This window comes from Cervus canadensis, chromosome 8 (genome assembly GCF_019320065.1).
Source record: "Cervus canadensis isolate Bull #8, Minnesota chromosome 8, ASM1932006v1, whole genome shotgun sequence".
NCBI lineage: Eukaryota > Metazoa > Chordata > Mammalia > Artiodactyla > Cervidae > Cervus > Cervus canadensis.
The window spans coordinates 76,619,733-76,640,720 of record NC_057393.1 but is presented as its reverse complement, the minus strand read 5'-3'; the positions used below and the strand labels follow the sequence as shown (position 1 = coordinate 76,640,720).

The following is a 20,988-nucleotide window of genomic DNA, read 5'->3' as shown; positions in this document are numbered from 1 at the left end:
CAAATATCTGGTGAGTGGAGCTGATAGAGTTTGGTTTGTTGTCATATTTCACTCTCACATCGCTGGTATAAACTGATGCACAGTAAAGAACCAAACAACTAATGTTCATGGTGGAGAGGAAAGCCTCGGTCACTACAAGGCTCTCAAGTGCCTGTCTCATTTTGAAGGATAGAGTAAATTATGTTTTGTAACATCTTAGCAGTAAGAGGATGTTACTCTAACTTTGCTCTTTGAAACTTTCCAATTATAGTAAACATTTTGCTTGAAGCAGAATATTTCATGGTATGAAATCGCATGTCTGTATCAGTCCAGATGACTGTTTATTTAAGTAAAATAGAACCTCATTTCATTAATACCACTAGAAAAAAGACTTTTACATTAATCCTTTAACTTACTGATTAGATAGTTACTGATAGTTACAATCCACTGCCCTAGTTTATTGAAGTGACTTTTCAAAAAGAATGATTTAAAGAATTACTTCTCACTATAAATTTTTAGCTCTGGCAGAAAGCCCTATAATAGGTATTAACGGTATTGTGATAAAATTTAAGAGACATTACTAATTCATTCAAATTAGTAAAAGAATCTCAGATATTCAGCTAAAACAACAGACCTGATAGTTTCTCCTGGCTCCAAATATGTATGAAAATGCTTGCCACTTTCAGAGTTCAATTTGCCGTGTAGCACATGAAACTTATGTGTCAGTTTGCACAGCCCCTTCTGGACTCTGAGAGAGATGTTCACATGGTCCTGTCTTTGTAAAATGTATAACAAGATATTTTAAACACAGTTTGTTCTGGCTGCTAGTTTTTTCCTACTTTAATTCCCAGTCAGTCACACTTCCCCACCTGTTCAGTGACCTGTCCATGAACACTGTTGAGATTCAGCTCCGGAGATGCTAAATTGAAGATACAAGTAGTTTAGGATGAGTGGTATCTAATACTTCCAAAAAACACATTACTTTTGTTATCAGAGAAATGCCTAACTGAGAAACAGTCATGATAGTTCAGTGTTTTCAGTCATGATTAAAAAAGGTCTTGGGATCTTTCTCGGGGGAAAAAAAAAGGGTGGTGGGGGACTTCCTGTTGGCCCGGTGGTTAACGCTCCATTCTTCCAGTGCAGGGACCATGGGTTCGATCCCTGGTCAGGGAAATAAGATCCCACCTGCTGTGCAGTGTGGCCCAGAAATTTAAAAAAAAAAAAAAAAAAAAGATTTCAAAACTGTGTGTCTTACTTTTTCTACTATTTTACTTTCTGAATTAATGAAAAGGAACAGTCTTTTCCTTTTGGATACATTTTTAAAAAACTACTCTGAATTTTATCCCATAGCAAAAGAGGCCTTGGCAATATTCATTTCCTCCTATGTGCATTTCTTCATACATTCATCCATTTATCCATTTATTCATTTTTTGACTAAGTAACACACCCAAATGGTTCAACATTCAAAAGGTCCAAAGCCTTCCTCCCGTCTCTGTGCCCTGGGCACTCTTCAACTCCACACAGGCACATTGGTATTAGTTTCTTGCATCTCCTTCCAGTATTTTATGTATTTACAAGCAAATGTTTCTCAAATGTTTTTATCTGAAAAAATACTTGTGTTAGTTTGGGCTTCCATAACAAAATACCACAGACTGGGTGGGATAAACAATAGGAATTTATTTCCACACCATTCTGGAGGCTGGGTCACAGTGTTGGCAGGGTGGGATCTGGTGAGAACTCTTCCTGCTTTTCAGATGGTGTCTTGTTCTGTGTCCTCATGCAGAGGAAACAGAGTGATCGAGGTCTTTGGTGTCCCTTCTTATAAGAATGCTCATCCCACAGCGAGCTCTCCACTCACATGATCTTATTTAAATGTAATTACTCTCCCAAGGTCCCATTTTAAATAACACCATATTTGCTGCTAAGTCACTTCAGTCGTGTCTGACTCTATGTGACCCCATAGACGGCAGCCCACCAGGTTCCGCCGTCCCTGGGATTCTCCAGGCAAGAACAATGGAGTGGGTTGCCATTTCCTTCTCCAATGCATGAAAGTGAAAAGTGAAAGTGAAGTCGCTCAGTCGTATCTGACTCTTCGCGACCCCATGGACTGCAGCCCACCAGGCTCCTCTGTCCATGGGATTTTTCCAGGCAAGAGTACTGGAGTGGGGTGCCATTGCCTTCTCCGAACACCATATTTAGAGGTGTGTTAACACCAGAGGGCTGCAATGCACAGATGAAGGGGGTGGGAGTGAGGAGAAACATAACTCAGTCCATAGCAACTTGTATCTCAAAACAAAGCCAAACAAAAGTTCTGTGCAATGCCAATGGATCTCTGCATACCCCCTCTTCTAAATGGAGGTCATCAAAATATGAATGTGAAAGTTTGGGGAGCACATGCCTTCTTATCCTCTCTGTTTTAGTTTTTTTTTCCCTTGCCACTTTATATACATTTTAAAATTTTTACTTTTTTGGTCCCTCCCTGCAGCATGTGGGACCTTAGTTCCCTGACCAGGGATCAAATCTGCGCCTCTTGCAGTGGAAACAAGGAGTCAACCACTGAACCATCGAGAAAGTACCCTAGTTCTAAAATACTGTTGCAAAGCTGAACCTCTTCCAAGCAGCCTCTCAGAAGAGCATTCAGGGCCCTTTTAGATTCTGACTCCAAATTCCCTTCCCTGCTTAACACCTAAGGGGCCCTCTACCCTCTGATCAAGGCAGCCTGAATGATATGGGCAGACTTCAGGACTTTACTCATAAAACTTCTGCTTGGAAGGCCCGCCTCATCATTCCTTCTCCAGGGTTCCTGGAGGATGTCACATCCAATATTTCTTCAAATGTCACATCCTCTGTTTGAATTAGTAATTTCCTCCTCTAGGTTCTCATGTCACCTTAGAGCATAAGTTACAGCCTAAGTGCCAGAAGCAAGTTACAAGCAATGGTTGTGTTCTCCCACTCCCAACATCTAAAGCAGGAAAATACCTGACTTATTTTTGTGCCACTGCATGGAAGTTGACCCAATGAACAGTAAATTGTATTTGCCATGATAAGAGCCTAAATTTAGAAAGACCCCTGAACCCTTGTGGCTAAGCTGGTAAAGACTCCCCCTCAGTGCAGGAGATCTGGGTTCAGTCCCTGAGTTGGGAAGATTCCCTGGAGAAGGGAAAGGCTACCCACTCCAGTATTCTGGCCTGGAGAATTCCATGAACTATATAGTCCATGGGGTTGCAAAGAGTCAAACATGACTGAGTGACTTTAACTTCACTTCACTTCACCCCACCTCACCTGAAACTTGAAAAGATAGCTAAAAACAAACAAAAACAAGCCGCAAAAATAGAGAAAGATAACTGAGTTAAATTTAAATGAAAATCTAGCATCAAAGTGTGGAAGCTTTATGTTGAATGTCAAATGTATATAATGAATTACTAGCTGTTTTTAGATGATATAAATTAAATCCTTTGCCTATGCCTCTCAGAGAGAAAGCTATATATATTTATTCTTTAAAATTAGTACCCTAAACTAGCAGAGAATAGTCTTCTCTAGAACACAGTTTTCATTTTATTTAAGGCAATTTAAGGCAGTTTTCATTTAAAATGTGAATTTGAGATTTTAAAAATAAGTTTTAAAAGTTATTAGGTTCAGGCCAAGATTTCCCAAATCTCCTATTTCTACTATGAATTCAAAATATTCTGTCACCCAGGAGCACAAAATCGCCAAGGTTGTTTGTGTTTGGAGTGTTTGTGCCACATAGAGGGGGCCATGTGATAAACTTATTCCATTCCTTATCCTAATCTGGATCATCAAATACATAGTTGCAGAGGGAATGGTAATCAATTTGTTTCAGATCCCAATACATTCAGTGGACAGACTCTTACTATCCCCAGTTCTATTTTACTTTTTTATTTTCTTGAAGACTTAAGAATGATGTTCAAGTGCAGAAATTTCTTTAGGATATGGTGGAGGGCAAAGAAAGAGTTTGGGGACACTGAATTATTTAAAGTGTAGTTTAGATCTTTTTCTTCTCCCACAGAAGTGTGAATTTTTCTGTTTTCAAGAACATTTAAAATTCTGATGTTAGAATATTTTAACATTTAAGAAAAGAAAAATTTTGTTTTTTGATTTGTAATTAAAATGCTACATAAATTTAAAAAGTGAGGTGAAAACATAGCACATGTGTGTGAAATGTGACAAAAATGTATCTAACTCATATATATATATATATATATAGTTTCTTTACCCTGTTGAGGGCATCTTTCCTAATTTTCTGTTACCTCTTTCTATTAAAACAAAGTTTATTTATTTTGTTTTTTGGCTGCCTTGAGTCTTAAGTTGAGCCTGCGGGATCTTCCCCTTGGGACATGCAGAATCATGCTGCTTTGGCCCAGACTGAGATTCATTAATTTAGAAAAGCATAATTATGCACTAGCTTTAAGTATCAGAAATGAAAGTAATGGGATCTGGATTACTTGTAGTACCACTCTTGTGATGAACTATTTGAATACCTCAAATTTTTATTGTGCCAATATTGGGAGAGAAAAAAACCAACCCAGAGAGAACAGTAGATTTCTTATGACTAGAATCAATAGGACGACCCTATCTTGGAAAGCGCTTGCGCTCAGACTCAGTTGGCGCCCGCCCTTCTGCTTTTTCTCCAGCCGCCGTTTCCTCCACCTTTCGCGCTCTAGCCACCCGGGAAGCCCAGTTAAGGGCAGCTAGGCTCTGATTGGCTCCTTTAAAAGTCTACGGGCTATCTGATTGGTGAATCCAGGACCCTTTAGCGCGGTGAGTTTGAAACTGCTCGCACTCAGCTCCAGAGCTGGCGCTTGGAAGTTAGGGGAGAGCGTCGCGGACGAGGTAGCCGCCGCAGCTTTCGCCGCGGGATATAAGCCGGGTAGCGTTGGTGGGGTCAGGGTCTTGTCTATGGGGTGTCGACTCGGAAGGGCCGGCTCGCGGGCCTGGGAGGGGGAGTATTAGTGAAGCAGGTGATAATTGGGAGGCTGGGCTCTGGGCAGTGGGGTTCTGCGTACCGCCAGGCCCGGCCTTAACCCGAGGCCCCGAGCCTGCGAGTGGAGCGACGCCAACCCCGGCTTCAGTGGGAGGCTTGCGGGACCCCAGCCCGGGCGGGTTTGCTTCGGCAGGGCTGGCATTGCTTTGGCTTCTGAATTGCAATCTGGGGTCGCGGGCGGCTGAGGAGGCTTCCGGGGCTTGATGGAAGCCAGATTTGTGCCTTCGTTCGCCGACGCCAAACGCTTGTGGAGTGCCAGGCTCGGCCCTGTAGCGCCTAACCTCGCCTCCGGGAGTGGAAAGCTAGACCGCAACTCGGCTAGGTGCTCGGGCCTGCTTCTAATCCCAGACGGTCCCAGGAAACCGACCGAAAGAACTAATTTATGGGCCTTCTCAGCTTGCTTCTCTGCTCCCATGATCCTAGCCTACCTGGAGCTTTTAAGAACAACTTATCCTGGGCATAGACCCCGAGAGAACTTGGATTTTTTGGATTTTATTTTATGTTTGGTGGTTGTTACATACAGTGGAATTGGCAAAAACTGGAAATCTAAGAAACGCCGAGAGTTAGAAACGCGTCTTTTTAAATCCTTTAATCAGTTTTAACATGCAGGTCTTGCTTTCTCTAAAGACCTGGAGGTGTCTGGGCGGATGAAGCCATTGGTATTTTACATCCTGCCACTAGGAATAGAGGAGGCATTCAAAAGGCATTACGAAGCCACATCCTTTATTTAAAATAGTTGTAACCAGGAAAAGGTGGAAGAGTAATTGAACCCAGCTTTGAAATTGAGTTAGTTTTCAGTTATTTTGTTTAAAGTCAGCTCCACAGTTTCATTGTGACTTGGGCATATTACAACTGGATATTGAAGAAGATAGTTAATCCTAATCCATTGCCATTTGTAAAATTCAGCATTTTTAAGATGGCCAGTGTAGTGCAGTTTTGTTTATTTAAAAAAGTTTATCTCTGCTTATGTCTGGAATGATTTTGAAAAAGAATGTGAGAAATAAAACTTAAGGGTCAATATAACTTATGGTTCAGTAACCTTTATATATGATTTTAAGGCTTCTGAAGTTAATGTTTCTGTGGCAAACTTACCAGGAAGTCTTGAGTATCTGGTTGTCATTTCAGCTTTTTTTTTTAACCATTGTTTTGTGATTCAAGTATATGGACATTCTTTGTTTTTGACATTGCATGGATATAATTAAAATAGACTTTATGTGTGGAATTGCCCATTTTCTTTTAAGAGTGCTTAGTGATATTTCCTACTTTATAAAAGGTATCTTGAAAGTTTTTTGTCATGTTTGTGTTACGTGACTCCTGACAACAAGAGAAGGATTAAAACTGTCATTTGAGCAAGTTGAAATGAATATACTTTTGCTGCTTTAAATATTTTCTAACGATTGAGCAGCGTGACCACATTTTAGCTCCCTACTCATGTCTTTAAAAATTATTTATTAACTTCATAGAAGTATCATGAAGCTACAAATTCAAGTAGCATTCTTTGTTGAAATATTTGGGTATAACTGGCACACATTGATGAGCCTTAGAAGTCTTAAGTAAAGAACATCAGGGTTTTGTTTGGGACGGATAGATAAGTTGATGTCTGAACTTTGAAGGTTAACTTTGAAAGAAGCTCCTAGGTGGCTCTAGTGGTAAAGAACCTGCCTGTCAGTGCAGGAAACAACAGACAGTGGGTTCCATCCCTGGGTCAGGAAGATACCTTGGAGGAGGGCATGGCAATCCACTCCAGTATTCTCAGCTGGAGAATCCTATGGCAGAGGAGCCTGGCAGCCTCCATAGGCTCACACAGAGTCAGACACTGAAGCGACTTAGTGCACTAAAGTTATCCAGGTATAGGATATACAAATATTTCCAATGTTTCTGAAGCTAAGAAAGGTGGGAGAGTCTTGAGTTCTTCCCCTTGAAAATATTGTTTTAATAGAATAGCTAATATTATGGAAAAATTTTTAAAAATTTATTTATATTTGGCTGCACTGGATGTTCATTGCCACAAGTGACTTTCTCTAGTTGAGGCAAGTGGGTGCTACTCTTTGTTGCAGTGCACCTAAGGCTTCAGTAGTTGTGACGCTTGGGTTTAGTTGCCCTGTGGCATGTGGAATCTTCCTGGACCAGGGATTGAACCTGTGTTCCCTGCATTGGCAGGTGGATTCCTATCCATGAGGGGCGTCCTAGTATGGAAAGTTAATACTGCTCTAGGCACGATGGGAAATTCTTTACTTGTAATATCTCAAAAATAACTTAAAAACACCCTTTGTATTAGTGGCATGTAATCAAATAAGCTTTTCTTCTCATTTTAGGATCTACCATACCCACTGATTAAGTATGGAAGACTATACCAAAATAGAGAAAATTGGAGAAGGTGAGTGGTTTTAATAATATAAAAGGATTTTTAAAAAATGATTTAATGATTTGACGTCTTTGACACAAAGATATGTAAATATTCAAATTCAGTTTTTAAAGTATCTAACAGTACATTAGTGCATTAATACATATGTTCTCTACATAATAGCATAAGCAAAAAATAATAGTTAACCTTTCAAGAGAATTGAAATTATTCTGACATGTCTCCCTAACAGCACCCCTCCAATAATCTTACATTCTTCTAATACTAAACACTTAAAGCAATATATCTATATATTTTTAAAAAACACTATTGCTGTTTTGTAGGTGTGTTGAGGAGAGTGTTAGGGCAGTGAAATTATGTGCTTTAGTTTTAAGTGCGTCTGCATATACTCTCTGAAGTTCTAGTCAGGGTCATGTATTTCATTTGGTAGTTAATGTCTTCTTAATGTCTTTTGATTAAAATAGTTCTCTTGTCTTTTCCCCGTTGACATTGAGTTTTTGACTACCCAGATCATTTCTTAAATGTATCAACTCTTATTTCAGTTATTACCGAGTTGTTCTATGGTTTTCTTCTGAGTTAACAAAAATAATTCATTGAACTCGGGTAATAATTTGAACCCCTTTCTGCCTTTTTAGATCATAGAGAACATAACTATATGCATGATGTGGAACCTTGGTTGGCATTTAGCAGACAACCTATAACCATTTGTTGATTAATAGTTTTTCTGTTTATTGTTCAGTCTCCATAATTTGCCTATATTGAAGATTTTTAAATTTTATAATGCCTAGTTCATTTCAAAGTGCATGCCTTGCATCTCACAAATGATTTTTGGTAATGAACCAGTGAAATGACTATGCTCTGTTTAACTAGAGCACTGTTCCAGTACTTCAGTGAGAAGTGGCAATGATTCAAAAAGAGTCAGGAGAGACAAAGAGCACTTGTGATGTCTAAAACTCAATTCGGTATATACTGAGTGTTCCCTATAAGTTAATCAGTGTCTATTATGAGTAAATTTTAGGACCAGGTGAATGTTGTACACTTGAGTGAGAGGTAAGAATACTTAAAAAAAAAGTTTGAATTATCATTAACTTCTTATTTGACTGTATTATGCAAATGACTGATCTTCCTGAGTCTGTCTTAACAGTGTGCTGGGTGAGGGTGCTACTGGCTTACCTACTTTTGTATTTAATGCAAGTATAATTTACATCTGAAAAATGTACAGATTTTAAGTGTACAGAGGTCCACCCATGAAGGATGGTGGTGAAGATCAAATAAGATCAGTTCTCCTTTATATTTTTTGACCTCACAACACGACTTGTCGAATTTTAGTTCCTTGAATCAGGGACTGAACCCAGGCACTAAGCAGTGAAGTGCAGAGTCCTAACCACCAGACCATCAGGGGATTCCCAGATCAATTGGCTACCCAAAGCACAATTACTCCAGATTTAGTCAAAATAATATACAATGGATTTTATGTCAACTTACGTTTTTAAAATGACACCATGACATAGACAATTGGATAGAATTTCTCTATTTAAAAAAAAAATAGAACAGAGTTTATATAGCATCATTTTGTCACTGAGCAAACCATCCTTAATATTCTGATCAAACAAGTAAATCATTTATTTATTAGTGGTTCTTAGCCATTTTTGAAGTACTACTAGTTTTGGAGAAACTCTTAAAAAGCTGCAAAATAGACTTACCTAGATATAAGTCCCTCCTAATTGCTTTTGAAGTTACACTGATGTCATAGGAAAAATAGTAAAGCTATTTAAGAAAATTTTCATGTAATTAAGGGAGTCAAGACCTCCCTTAAATTGTCCAACTCCGGCTTAAAAATCACTTACCTGGGGGATTCAGCATATCATGCATATGAACTTGTTTTTAGCTGACTAGTCCATTTCCCTTATTGCCTTTTCTGTTCGGTGCACCCAACCACCCCAGGAACCCTTATATTGGAAATGTTGCTCATTATCTAAAGCCCATATATCAGAATCCATATTCTCAACTTCCAAATGGATGTGAGGCTTCCTGCATTTATTTTTTGCCTACCTTGTGTAGGATATTTGACAGGACATACACTCCAATTTGCAAATGATCCTTTTTCTCTAAAATGTGCTGGAAAATTACTGGTAATTTGAATTGTATGGGGAACCTGTGATGACTGTATGGATTCTAAACTGCAGATAGGTTAGGTTGTAATTAGCCTCTTTTCTTTCAGAAGTGATGAGAGTATAATTATGAATGAGATGCTTCCTTTGTGGCCACGCAGTAGATGTTTCTATCATGTGACACCTTGTGGAATTCAATCATCTTTTTAAAAAATTTTTTTAGTTTGTGGAGGTTGTCACATAGCAGACACTTACTTTGTCTATTTCAGGTACCTATGGAGTTGTGTATAAGGGTAGACACAAAACTACAGGTCAAGTGGTAGCCATGAAGAAAATCAGACTAGAAAGTGAAGAGGAAGGGGTTCCTAGTACTGCAATTCGGGAAATATCTCTATTAAAAGAGCTTCGTCATCCAAATATAGTCAGGTATGGTATAATATCTGAATTTGAATCATTTTCCGCATGCTATTTCACATGTGAATTTCATTGTGAAAATTTTTACAGTTGCTTAAGTTCTGATTGAACCTTTCTGAGTAGAATAGAACCTTACTATTTTTGTTCATTGAGAATGCTGGGCATAGAAAAACAGGCTTTTAAAGCAGGAACAGAGTTGGAGGGGCTTGGTGATAGAGATTAGTAGTGGGGGCTGGAAAATCAGGATAAAGTAGTCAGGGGAGACAAGGAAGTCTTTTTTCACAAAACTTTGTCACTGTTCCAACTCAGAGCTCTGGTCTGTAAGGACTACTTAATTAGCGACCTGAGATAGGTAGCTAGGTCAGGTGAAAGTTAGGATTTAATTGCATTTTGGGGGCTTGAGATGGTGAACAACTGGTAAGTTTAGATAATACTTCAAAAAGTTTATTTCTATAATTTGCCTCAATGGAAAGACAAGCTCTAAGCAAGAAGCAGTCAGTCTAGAAATATCCTTCTGGAATACAGGCTGTTTACCAAGTTAGCACCTGTAACGTCACTTAATTTTCAGTTGCTGCCCTGAGGTTCCTTTCTCAAATTCTAGTTTAATAATACTGTTTTCACTAGGGAAGGTACCACCTCTTTCCCAAAACAGTATAGCATGTATTTGTTACTGAAGAAATTTCTTGTGGCCTGCTTTTTCTAATAGCAACTATGAAGTGTATAGAAGCCATTTTATTTTGTGAGAGATCAAAAATGTTAAGGTTTATAATTGTTTTATTTTTCAGTCTTCAAGATGTGCTTATGCAGGATTCCAGGTTATATCTCATCTTTGAATTCCTTTCCATGGATCTCAAGAAATACTTGGATTCTATCCCTCCTGGTCAGTTCATGGATTCTTCACTTGTTAAGGTAAGAATCTTGCCTAATTTTGTTAGTGTTTATCCACTGTGAATGTAAAGGGTCTCTTTAGAAGTGCCTGTGTTTCATGAGAATATGCTTGGAAAAAATGTTAGAAAGTAGAACAAGGAAGAAAAGAATGTTTCATTAAAAAATATTTTGTTTTTTCTCACATAGTCTATAGTTTAGGTTGTTAACAACTACCCATTTTATTACTAGATAGTGTTTCTGGTTGTAAAGTGAAAAGCACTGTCTGATTGTTGGAAACTAGGATATTCTATTCTTTGTCAGTCAGATATGTGTAAAATAAAAGAACAAAAGCCTGGGACAGGGTGATGCTGGCAGGCAGTTTCATTTTATTCTGGATTTGAATATATATTTTGGTTAATTTATTGTAGAGATTAAACTTCATTTAAATTTAAAATAATTATCCTTATACCATCTCTACCAAACCACTCCTCAGAGGTAGCCTTTGTTTTATTAGTAATCTTAGAGATACTTGTATGTCAACTTTGTATATACATAAACTTTTTATAAAAATGGGATTTTATATATACTAGTATATATGCGTTACTTTCCCTTTTACTGTGTACAGTGTGAGTATATGAACCCATCTTTCTGATGTCTGATATAATTGCATAAACCAGCTCCACACTGGCGGACACTGAAGTTGTTTTCCAGCTTGGTGACTCATGTCCTTATGGTCAGTGCAGCAGTGAATATCTTCATATCTTCCTGTGTATCTTTATAGGAGTCTCACTACTGAAATCAGTGGGTTGAAGATGTTTATTTACACTTAAAATCTTGATAGTGCCAGTTAACCCTCTAAAAAATTAGACCAACATCATGGTGTAATATAATTCTTTTAGCACATCACTGTCAAAACTTGTTTTGATTAATCTTTTTGATAACAATACTATGTAAAAAATACATTAACATCATTTTGCCTTTCGTTTGACATTTTTCATTTCTTAGCCATTTTATAAACACTATACATATTTTTCGCTGTTGATTCTGTTAGGATACTTTTTTCATTGGTTTCTAAGAGCCTCTTATTGGTAATGTGTTGATAATAGTTCTTTTATTCCTTTTTTTTTTTGTCTTTTGTTAATGGTGTGTATATACCATTAGTTATTTTTATAATTTAACATACTTGTACATATTGGTACATGAATTTTGGAGATTTTTATGTCTTATTTAAGTCTTCCTCATGCAAAGATCACATGTATTAGAACAGTACATGACAGTGTTTTTCTAGTGGTTTCAGTAGATTACCGTTCCTCCTTTTGTCTTAAATTCTAGGGGGATCAAAGGTTTCTTTTGATGAAGGAACTAGGGTTCTTAATTTTTTTTCCAAATGGCTAGCCATTTGTTCCAACTGATTGGTTTTATGTATTTTATAATATTGAACTTTATAGTCGATACTATTATTTTATATTTCCGTAGTACCCATGTTGCATAATATTCTGGGTTTTTCTTTCTTTTTTTTAATTTGTGACCAGTGTTTCCAAAGAGGAAATGAATATATAAAGATAAAAGATAGAAATGGAAAAGACTAAACTTATTTGGGACAGAACTAGAGTTGCTATAAGTATATAAAACAAAAGTTTAAGAAACTTTTTATGTATAGAAAATTGCCTTATTACTTAAGAATTAGGGACCAGAATAAGTAAAAGAAAACGAAATGAGTGCCTATAGATGTGCCCATAAGGTGAATATCTTTGTCTTAGTTGTACAAACATAATACTTGATATAAATGTGCTTCTCACCTCCCAGATACTTCCTGTTAGTCTCAAGTGGCCTGAGAACTTTTTTGGTAAATTGTTTATTTCTCTGCATTATAATTTCTTACGTCTTTGAAAGAAGCCTACCAAGATTATTTAGAAAATCATTCTATCATATGGTTAAGTTTCTAATTTATATTTCCTTCTTCCAGAGTTATTTGTACCAAATCCTACAAGGGATTGTGTTTTGTCACTCTAGAAGAGTTCTCCACAGAGACTTAAAACCTCAAAATCTGTTGATTGATGATAAAGGAACAATTAAACTGGCAGATTTTGGCCTTGCCAGAGCTTTTGGAATACCTATTCGAGTATATACGCATGAGGTATGTTTTTTGGTACTTTTGTTATGTGTGATTGAGGGATTGTCTTATGTATTCTTTAAGAAAAGAAAAAATAGAAAGATTTCAACTCTTTGTCAGTATAAGTTTATTGCCTCTAGTCCAAAGTAACCCTTCAGTGTCTGCTGTGTGAAAATGTATCTGGAACTTGTGAGTGTTTTTCCTTTGCCAGATGCTGGTATGTTACGCTCTGACAGTAGAGGGTGCTAGAGAGGCATTGCAGGAAGGAGTCATTTATTCTTAACAAGTCAGTCTCCAATTATTACAGTCCTCTGTTACAGTTATTAATCCTGCTTAGTAAACGTTCCCTGTTCAAATTACATGTGGTTTCTGTCTCTTGTTTGGATCCTGTCTTGAAAAAGACTAGTTAAAGATTTTGTTGATTAAGTATGACTATTTCAGATGCTTTTAGAAGCTTGTAAATATAACCAAATTTTGTCCCTGTTATATTGATGACTTGGCTTTTTGTTTGCTGTTTCTGGAGGGAAAAAGAATGCTGAATCACAGTTAAGGATTATTGGGAAACCTTGTCTTCTGTGGAGTTGTCTACCCTTGTGCTCAAAGACTTCCTCTAGATCAAAACTTGTAACAGTGCACCTCTGGTCAGATGTCTTGGCTCCTTTTTAATCATTCATTTTTATAATTTTTCCCATGGATCTGTAAATATATATTATTTGGTTTCCACTGGTTTAAATAGATGCTGTTGCCCTCCATTGTGATAAATTAGATATGCTAAAATAGTAGATTGGTGCTGCTGCTGCTGCTAAGACTCTTCAGTCGTGTCCGACTCTGTGCGACCGCATAGACTGCAGCCCACCAGGCTCCGCCGTCCCTGGGATTCTCCAGGCAAGAACACTGGAGTGGGTTGCCGTTTCCTTCTCCGAGATTGGTGCTAGACCACTAATGAGCTATTGTTTGCCTTGGTTGTGATTTTAGCATGTAAGTGGTGCATACACTTGTACAGTATAGTGGCAACCTAAATCCAGTATCATCGTGCTTTGGTTTTTAAGTGGATGCTGTCTTGAGTGTTTTGATCCTTGCGTTTTACTGATTTGAAAAGACTTGGTATGCTTTTATCTTTTCCTCCTTAGTGAATATAACTTACAAACGAAGTATTTATCTAACATTTAGTACTGTGTATAGTTAATTGACTTTTAAACACTATCAGAGAGAGTCGTGCAGCATTCTAAAGGACAGTCCTAATATAAATGTTTACATTTAGATAATGTGCCACATTTATTCCAAGTAAGGTGTTTTCTTTGTGATAGGTAGTGACACTCTGGTATAGATCTCCAGAAGTATTGCTGGGGTCAGCTCGCTACTCAACTCCAGTGGACATTTGGAGTATAGGTACCATATTTGCTGAATTAGCAACTAAGAAACCACTTTTTCATGGGGATTCAGAAATTGATCAACTCTTCAGAATTTTCAGGTATTTTTCATTTATGCTTGAGCTGTTAAGAACTTTAAAATTAACACGTAGATAACAAGAATTATGTTGATGCTTTAACTTGTAAGTTTTTGTTTTGTTCTGGGTGTTTAGAGCTTTGGGCACTCCCAATAATGAAGTGTGGCCAGAAGTAGAATCTTTACAGGACTACAAGAATACATTTCCCAAGTGGAAACCAGGAAGCTTAGCATCCCATGTCAAAAACTTGGATGAAAATGGCTTGGATCTGCTCTCGGTAAGGAATACCCTTTATATTGGTTTTAACACCATGGATAATTAATTCTGAATGTACTTAATTCTGTCTTTACCTAGGAAATAGGAATAAAACCAACATTTGTTGAGCTAGACATATAACTGTTATGTCTGTTATGTTTATTATATTACTAGCTCCATTTTAGTATATGTGCTACTGAAGCAAGCACATTACTAATTCCATTTTAGATATGAAAAAATTTGGCATTTTTTTGTTCTTATTGATTTGTTTTTGATCTGATAGATGGTTATAGATACTCTGAAGGAGAGGACAGGGTTAATAATAACGCTGTAGGTGACTGACTTGGAGTGGCCCTCCTTTCCAGCTTTTTTGTCTTGGTATTTACTGGTTTTTAGTTTAGACATAGGTGTCTTCCTTATTTTTTCATATTGGTGGTTATTAAAGCCTTTGCTGCATGAATTTCCATTTCTCACCTTGTGCCTCATTTCCACATCAGATAGGTTAGCAAAGGTATGAATGTAGTTCTTAAAACCTTCCCCTCTATTACGCTGCTGTTCCAACTAAACAGCTGTGTTCTTTAAAAATAGGACAAAAAATAATTTGTTAGAATAAAATAGATTGTCCTAGACCTGCCTCAGGAAATTTATTTTAGAGCAGTATTTAAATACTGAGGCGTTAGAAGGAACTAAATCTTATGAATCTCGGGTAATGTAATTCCAAAAAAGAAATTTTGGTAGGTTACTAAACAAAGGAAAAAAATCTGTTGCTGTATCATCGTACACATGTTCTAATTGACCTCTGGGCCTCTTTCACAGGTTATAACCATGCGCCACCAACCTCAGCTCAGATTTCCCAAATGCTTCCAGTGCAGTCCAGGGTCCTTTACTGCCACTCAGATATTTGGTGCGTCAGTATTGATGATGTGGTGTAAAAGGCCCTCTGTATTCCTGGCCCAGTCTGGGATTCTTGAACATTTCAAAGAATGCCACTTTAGTTAACCAGATGAAAATCATCTTGTCATCACGGTTCCTTAGTCTAGCCAGTATTGACATCTTGGACTGGATCATTTTTTGCTGCTGGAGGCAGTCCTGTACATCATTAAGATACTTAACAGCATCCCATTTCTGTGTCCTGTAGATGCCATTAACACATTTTCATCCCAGTTGTGACAACCCCAAATGAATCTACACATTGCCAAATACCCCGTTAGGGGCGGTCTCACCAGGTTGATAATCACTGCTGTAAGCCATATGTTAGTCTTGGTTTCAAATATCATCTTTCTCACTCGTAAGCTCTATGAACTTGGGCAAGTTCCTTAACCTCTTTGAGCCTCAGTATTCTGATTTGTAAAGTGGGACTAATTCATACCTTTTGTTGTCAGGATTAAGTAACATGAAATGAACAAAGCACTTAGTAGAGTGCTAGCTATAGAATAAGAGCTTAAATGGTAACAAGATAGTAGAAGTATCTCTAGGTTGGCTTATTGATTTAGTTTTAAGATTTCTTTCAGATACATTTTAACTTTATTCAAACTTTTCTGCTGATGTGTAAATAAACTTTAATATTAGGTTTTCTGACCATAGTTCATTTAGTGACTCATTTTAGCTATGTTTATAGCATATTGCACGCTGGTTTTGTTTTTATTAGAAACTTGCTGAAAGCTACAGTAGAAACCTCTGTAGTTAATTACCACAATTTCAGGAATGTTGTAAATAACTCAGAGGGCCTTTTAATTCCCAAAGTAAATATAATTAACTAGATAATCATTCTTAAATTTATGCCTTGGTTTTAAAGTTATCCATGAATACTTGTGTCTTAAACTGTAATTTATAGAAAAAAGGTTATCAAGATATTTGTGATTTAAAGAATAGATCATTTTAGAGCTAGTGGGTGAGGTAAAACATTTATGTGGTTTGGTGTTAAACTAATGGGAATGTTCATTTAGTAGTTTTTCTTTAAAATTATTAGTGTATGGCTTATTGGTAGAAAACTAAGGCTTTTGGGGGATTTTTTTTTTTCCTTAAATAAATAACCTTTTAAATCTTTTCCTCACACAGAAAATGTTAATCTATGATCCTGCCAAACGAATTTCTGGCAAAATGGCACTGAATCATCCATACTTTCATGATTTGGACAGTCAAATTAAGAAGATGTAGCTTTCTGACAGTTGCCCTGTGTTGTGTCAAGAACAGATAATTGTATTTTTACTGTTCATCTCTGTTTCTGTCTTTGTGTATTTTTCTTTTCTTTGTTGTAAAACTTAATCTGTACTTCATCTTCTGATTTCAAAAGTAACTTAAAAATGTAAATACTGTTCTATATGAATTTAAATATAATAATTCTGTATATGTTTGTAGATCTCACTGTAACAGCTGTTTGTTACTATAATAAAACTATATAAATCTAGTATTGATGTCAGGAATCAGGAAATTTTTGAGTTAACTCAAACCATCTAAAATACTACCCCAGTCTTCTTTTCTTGCTGGAAATACTAAAATTTAGGAAAGTGTGCTAAGTTCAAAGTTCATGTTGCTTTGAAGTATTTTTATACTCTGTTTAAATTTTCTTGTCAATTTCTTGCCATGTGGTAACTATACAACCTGCCTAAAGATGAGTATTTTTCTACTGGTATTTCAATTTGTGACCTAAATGTTTAGGCGTTCAGAATGAGAGAACTATCCAGATTTGAGAGGCGATGCTTAATTTATAGAGGTTTTTAGCAACTTGTTAAACTAACATTAGTGTATGCCAAAGCTTGCTAAGTTTTACAGTCAGAGATCAAGGGCTGTCCACAGCAGGAAAGAACAATTTAGAAAATTTATGAGCTATCCTATTTTTAGGTAGGTTATGAAAGTTATTTGTCTGAGTGAATTCTTGTGCTTTGGTCAGAGGTAATAACCATACAAAGGAGTTGCTTATCTTGGCTTTCAAGTCTGACTAAAACTCTGCAAATTTTGACATAGTTTAGTTTATTAGCTGCCTTCTTAGAAGGTTCTAATGTATAACTATTTAGCCAAGATCACTAGCTTTTGGAATTGTTTAATAATGCTGCTCATTGTGATTTTTACCTGTAAGATGCCTAATGTTAGATTGTTTGTTATAGCCAAGAGAAATGTCTCTAAAAATAATTTTTGTCATTTTTAGTGTACATCTATCCATTGGCTGCCCATATGCGCTGCTTTTCACGGTGGTTACCCATAACTGGAATGAGCCTTCTTGTGTGGCTGTTCCAGTTGATTGAGTAGGTAATGGGTGATCTACCTAATCTTGTTGTCTTCTAATTTTTTCACTTGAGGAGAAAGTATGGGCCACTTTCTTTGGCAACAGGGCATAAGGTGAGAGGTTTGGTGGCCTTCTTCTAGGTCTTGGTGGAAGCCAGCCTGCAGTAAAGGAATGCAACTGGAGATGGAAGTTGTTTGAGGTCACACTGTTGAGAGATTTTATGGTGGGAATTTGGTAAGTGAAAGGTCACACAAAAGAGTTAATTGAGATGGTGAAATGGAGTATCTGCAGACTGTCTATGAAGTATTGAAATGGGTCTACTTTTCAATTGTGCATTACAGACCTTTAGAGGTGTAGACTCAGCATTGATAACTGATCCCCTACCCCTCTGCCCCCACAAAACTATCAGTGTGTCTTATATAATTATTTCTTGGTCCTTCTGTCTCAGTAATATGTAGATGCATTGGTGTCACCAATGTTTGGGGCCTTGTGGATTTGCTAGCAGCAGCCTGCATGCTCATTGCTATTGTTCTGTGCAGTCTAATTGTTTGAAAAGTCAGTAATTCATCAGTTTAGAACCTACTTGGTGGACCAGGGAAATGAGATGGAAGAAGCCTGCCATCAGTTGCTATAATGAGACATACTTTTTGTTCTGCTCCAGCTCTCTGTGTAGTCCTAAGTAAAGTGTTTATGTCAGCTTCAGTGACTAGTTGAAAAGCCACTGAATTGGGTCCTCATCTCATGCATATTTTTAAATTGGCTTGTGCTGTGGTGCTTCTGATTGATTTTTAAAGTGGATCTTGTCTCTGGGTCAGTAGCTCTTAAATCTGTTCTGTGCTAGAAACACCTGAGACTAACTCTCAGTCCTACCCTGAACAGTTAAAAGTGCCCCAAGATGATTGTGATGCAACCAGTTATCACCAGTTGGTGGTGACTTTAACAACATTGGACCAACATCTAGTTTTAGTTGTCTGAAAACTTTGTTATCTTGCATTATCTCTAACTTGTTCTATTTCTGTTTTAGGCTGTACAAAGTTCTTTGGTGAGGGGAGAGGCTTGTGTGTTTTATCACCAATAGGAGACTTCCATATACTGTGACTAATGCTGTATCTTATTGCCTGTAGGCTTTAGAGAAGGATTTGTTGTTCTTAAACATAAAATATAAAGGCAGTAATGATGCAAAGAAGTTAATACATAATGTATAATAAAATCATTAATTTATATGTGGACATGGCCTGTGTGAATTAAATGTTTGAAAAAAAATGATAGTGTTTTAGAGTGAATAAAAGGTCTTTTGGGGACTTGGTTAACAATAAAATAATTTTTAATTAGTAAAAGGAAACTTGAAAGTTCTTGGTGAAATATACTTCTACATTAGTGCTTCTAGCAAACTGTACTTAATAACAGGTCAACTTCAGCCCCATCTCTATTTAAATAGTTGCCATATTCCTAGGACCCTAGGATCATTTTGCATTTTGTGGATAGAATAGAGACATTTAGATATGTTTGTGGGCTGTAGAGTTAAGAGAGTAGTGGGCATTGTTTGAATAGGTCTGGGCCAAGATGGATAGAGTATTGAATGACTAAAGAGAAAGCAAAGGATGGAGGGATAAAGTGTGAAAGCACCTGAAGAGGGAGAAACTTCTGACTTAAAAATAGGATCTGGATTGGCGTAATACAGATTCCAGTTTTAGAGCCATGTTAGGGCTCAGTTCTACCAATTCTGTCTGTGTCTTTGGGTAAGTCACTCAGAGTCTCTGAATCAATTTCCTTAACTGTACAATGGAGATAATAAATGGTATTTATTTATATAAATACATAAGTAGGATTGTAAAATTGTTATGAGGGATACAGACAGGGCAGCCAGGCATCATGCATACACACACACAGACATACACATACAGATATAATACATGTCTCTTTGTCAGGATCCTCTCATGTTCTCTTCAATACATTGCAAAAATTGGGCAGTTAGCTATTTTTCTGTCACAGTAATTGGTGCTTAAATCTGTTAAATGGCATTACAAGGTACATTAAATGGGGAATATGGGTAAAGTTCCTGGTACATGGTAGTTCCTTTCTCCTTTGAAGTCTCCCACTTTTTTCTTACATTACTCACAGCGCTTTTATTTTCTCCCTTACTGAGGGCTGGGGCCATGTCCTGTTTTTTCATCCCCACAGCCCTCTGTCTAGAACCTCAAGTGCTAGACTAATCCCAGGCCTTTAAGGTTGCTCATAGGTTATGGTACCTTCTGTTCAACAACAACTGAACATCTCTGGTGAGCAGCCACTGTGCTTCACCGACACTTCCTGTTTTTCCCAGCAGTCTTGTAAGGGAGTGGGCATCTTCATCTTAGAGACGGTGAAACCAAGATTCATAGAGCTTAAGTAATTTGCCAAAGGTTGCTGCAAGTTTAGTTAAAAGCAGGAGCAAGGACTTGGGAACGTTCTGACTTCACAGTGTTCTCTTTTCATGGCATTGTATTGGTTTCCAAGATAAATTGATAGAACATGTATTTAGTTTCTAAAGTTTAAGAAGAAAGAACTCAAGAAGGCAGGCAAATAGTAAAGCGAGTGCAGCCCAGGTGCCAAGGAGTTCCCTCTCAGCTCAGGGTCCAAACCAGCCCCCCAGGTTTCAGGCTTCCCTGTGAGCCCCAAAGCTCCTGAGACCTCTACTTGAAGGTCGAAAGGACCAAGGTGAGATAGTTTTCAGTCAACGTTCATTTTCCTATCCCACTTTTACTACTCTATGTGGTCCTCTTGAGCTTCTTAATCTTGGCTCCTTTTTCATAGAGATGACCCAGACTGGATCAGAGTGATAAACCATAACCCAGCAGCAAGGGGTGGGCAAATGACCTAAATAAGACCCCTGAGGGTCCATTTTGCTATGGAAACCTTGAGAGAATGAAGTCTTTCTGCTGACCCTGCTAAGCTGGGACGACAGGGCTAGGAGCCTGAGGCATCTCCCCCGTTCTGCCAAGAAAGTGATGAATAGAGAAATATTCTTGGAGGTTTGACGTCCCTGGACTCTGGTCCTCAAGCCTGGTTCTGGCAGAGCTACCTTAACATTTGGAGCTACTCACTATCCCTTGTAGGTGTAGGAGTTGTGGGTTTTTTGTTTGTTTTTGCTTAATTTGGTTTGAATTGGGGTTCTGTCATTCCAACCCCAAAGAGTCACAGCCATCCGTACTAAAATAACAATTGTTTAATTTTAA

General features: G+C 37.5%; 1 protein-coding gene across 3 annotated transcripts; it reads left to right on the top strand.

The window, feature by feature from the left end:
• Positions 1-4,629: 4,629 nt before the first annotated feature.
• Positions 4,630-16,957, top strand: CDK1 (cyclin dependent kinase 1). Of its 3 annotated transcripts, none has more exons than XM_043476895.1 (8): positions 4,630-4,758; positions 7,297-7,358; positions 9,724-9,880; positions 10,654-10,777; positions 12,702-12,872; positions 14,156-14,319; positions 14,431-14,572; positions 16,609-16,957. In XM_043476895.1, exons 2-8 carry the CDS (start codon positions 7,322-7,324, stop codon positions 16,705-16,707), a joined length of 894 nt encoding a protein of 297 aa, XP_043332830.1. In that variant the 5' UTR covers positions 4,630-4,758; positions 7,297-7,321; the 3' UTR covers positions 16,708-16,957. The 3 variants fall into 3 exon arrangements, with proteins under 3 accessions (XP_043332830.1, XP_043332828.1, XP_043332827.1); XM_043476893.1 differs by having other exon boundaries at positions 4,757-4,830; XM_043476892.1 differs by lacking the exon at positions 4,630-4,758 and adding an exon at positions 4,769-4,867.
• Positions 16,958-20,988: the final 4,031 nt, after the last annotated feature.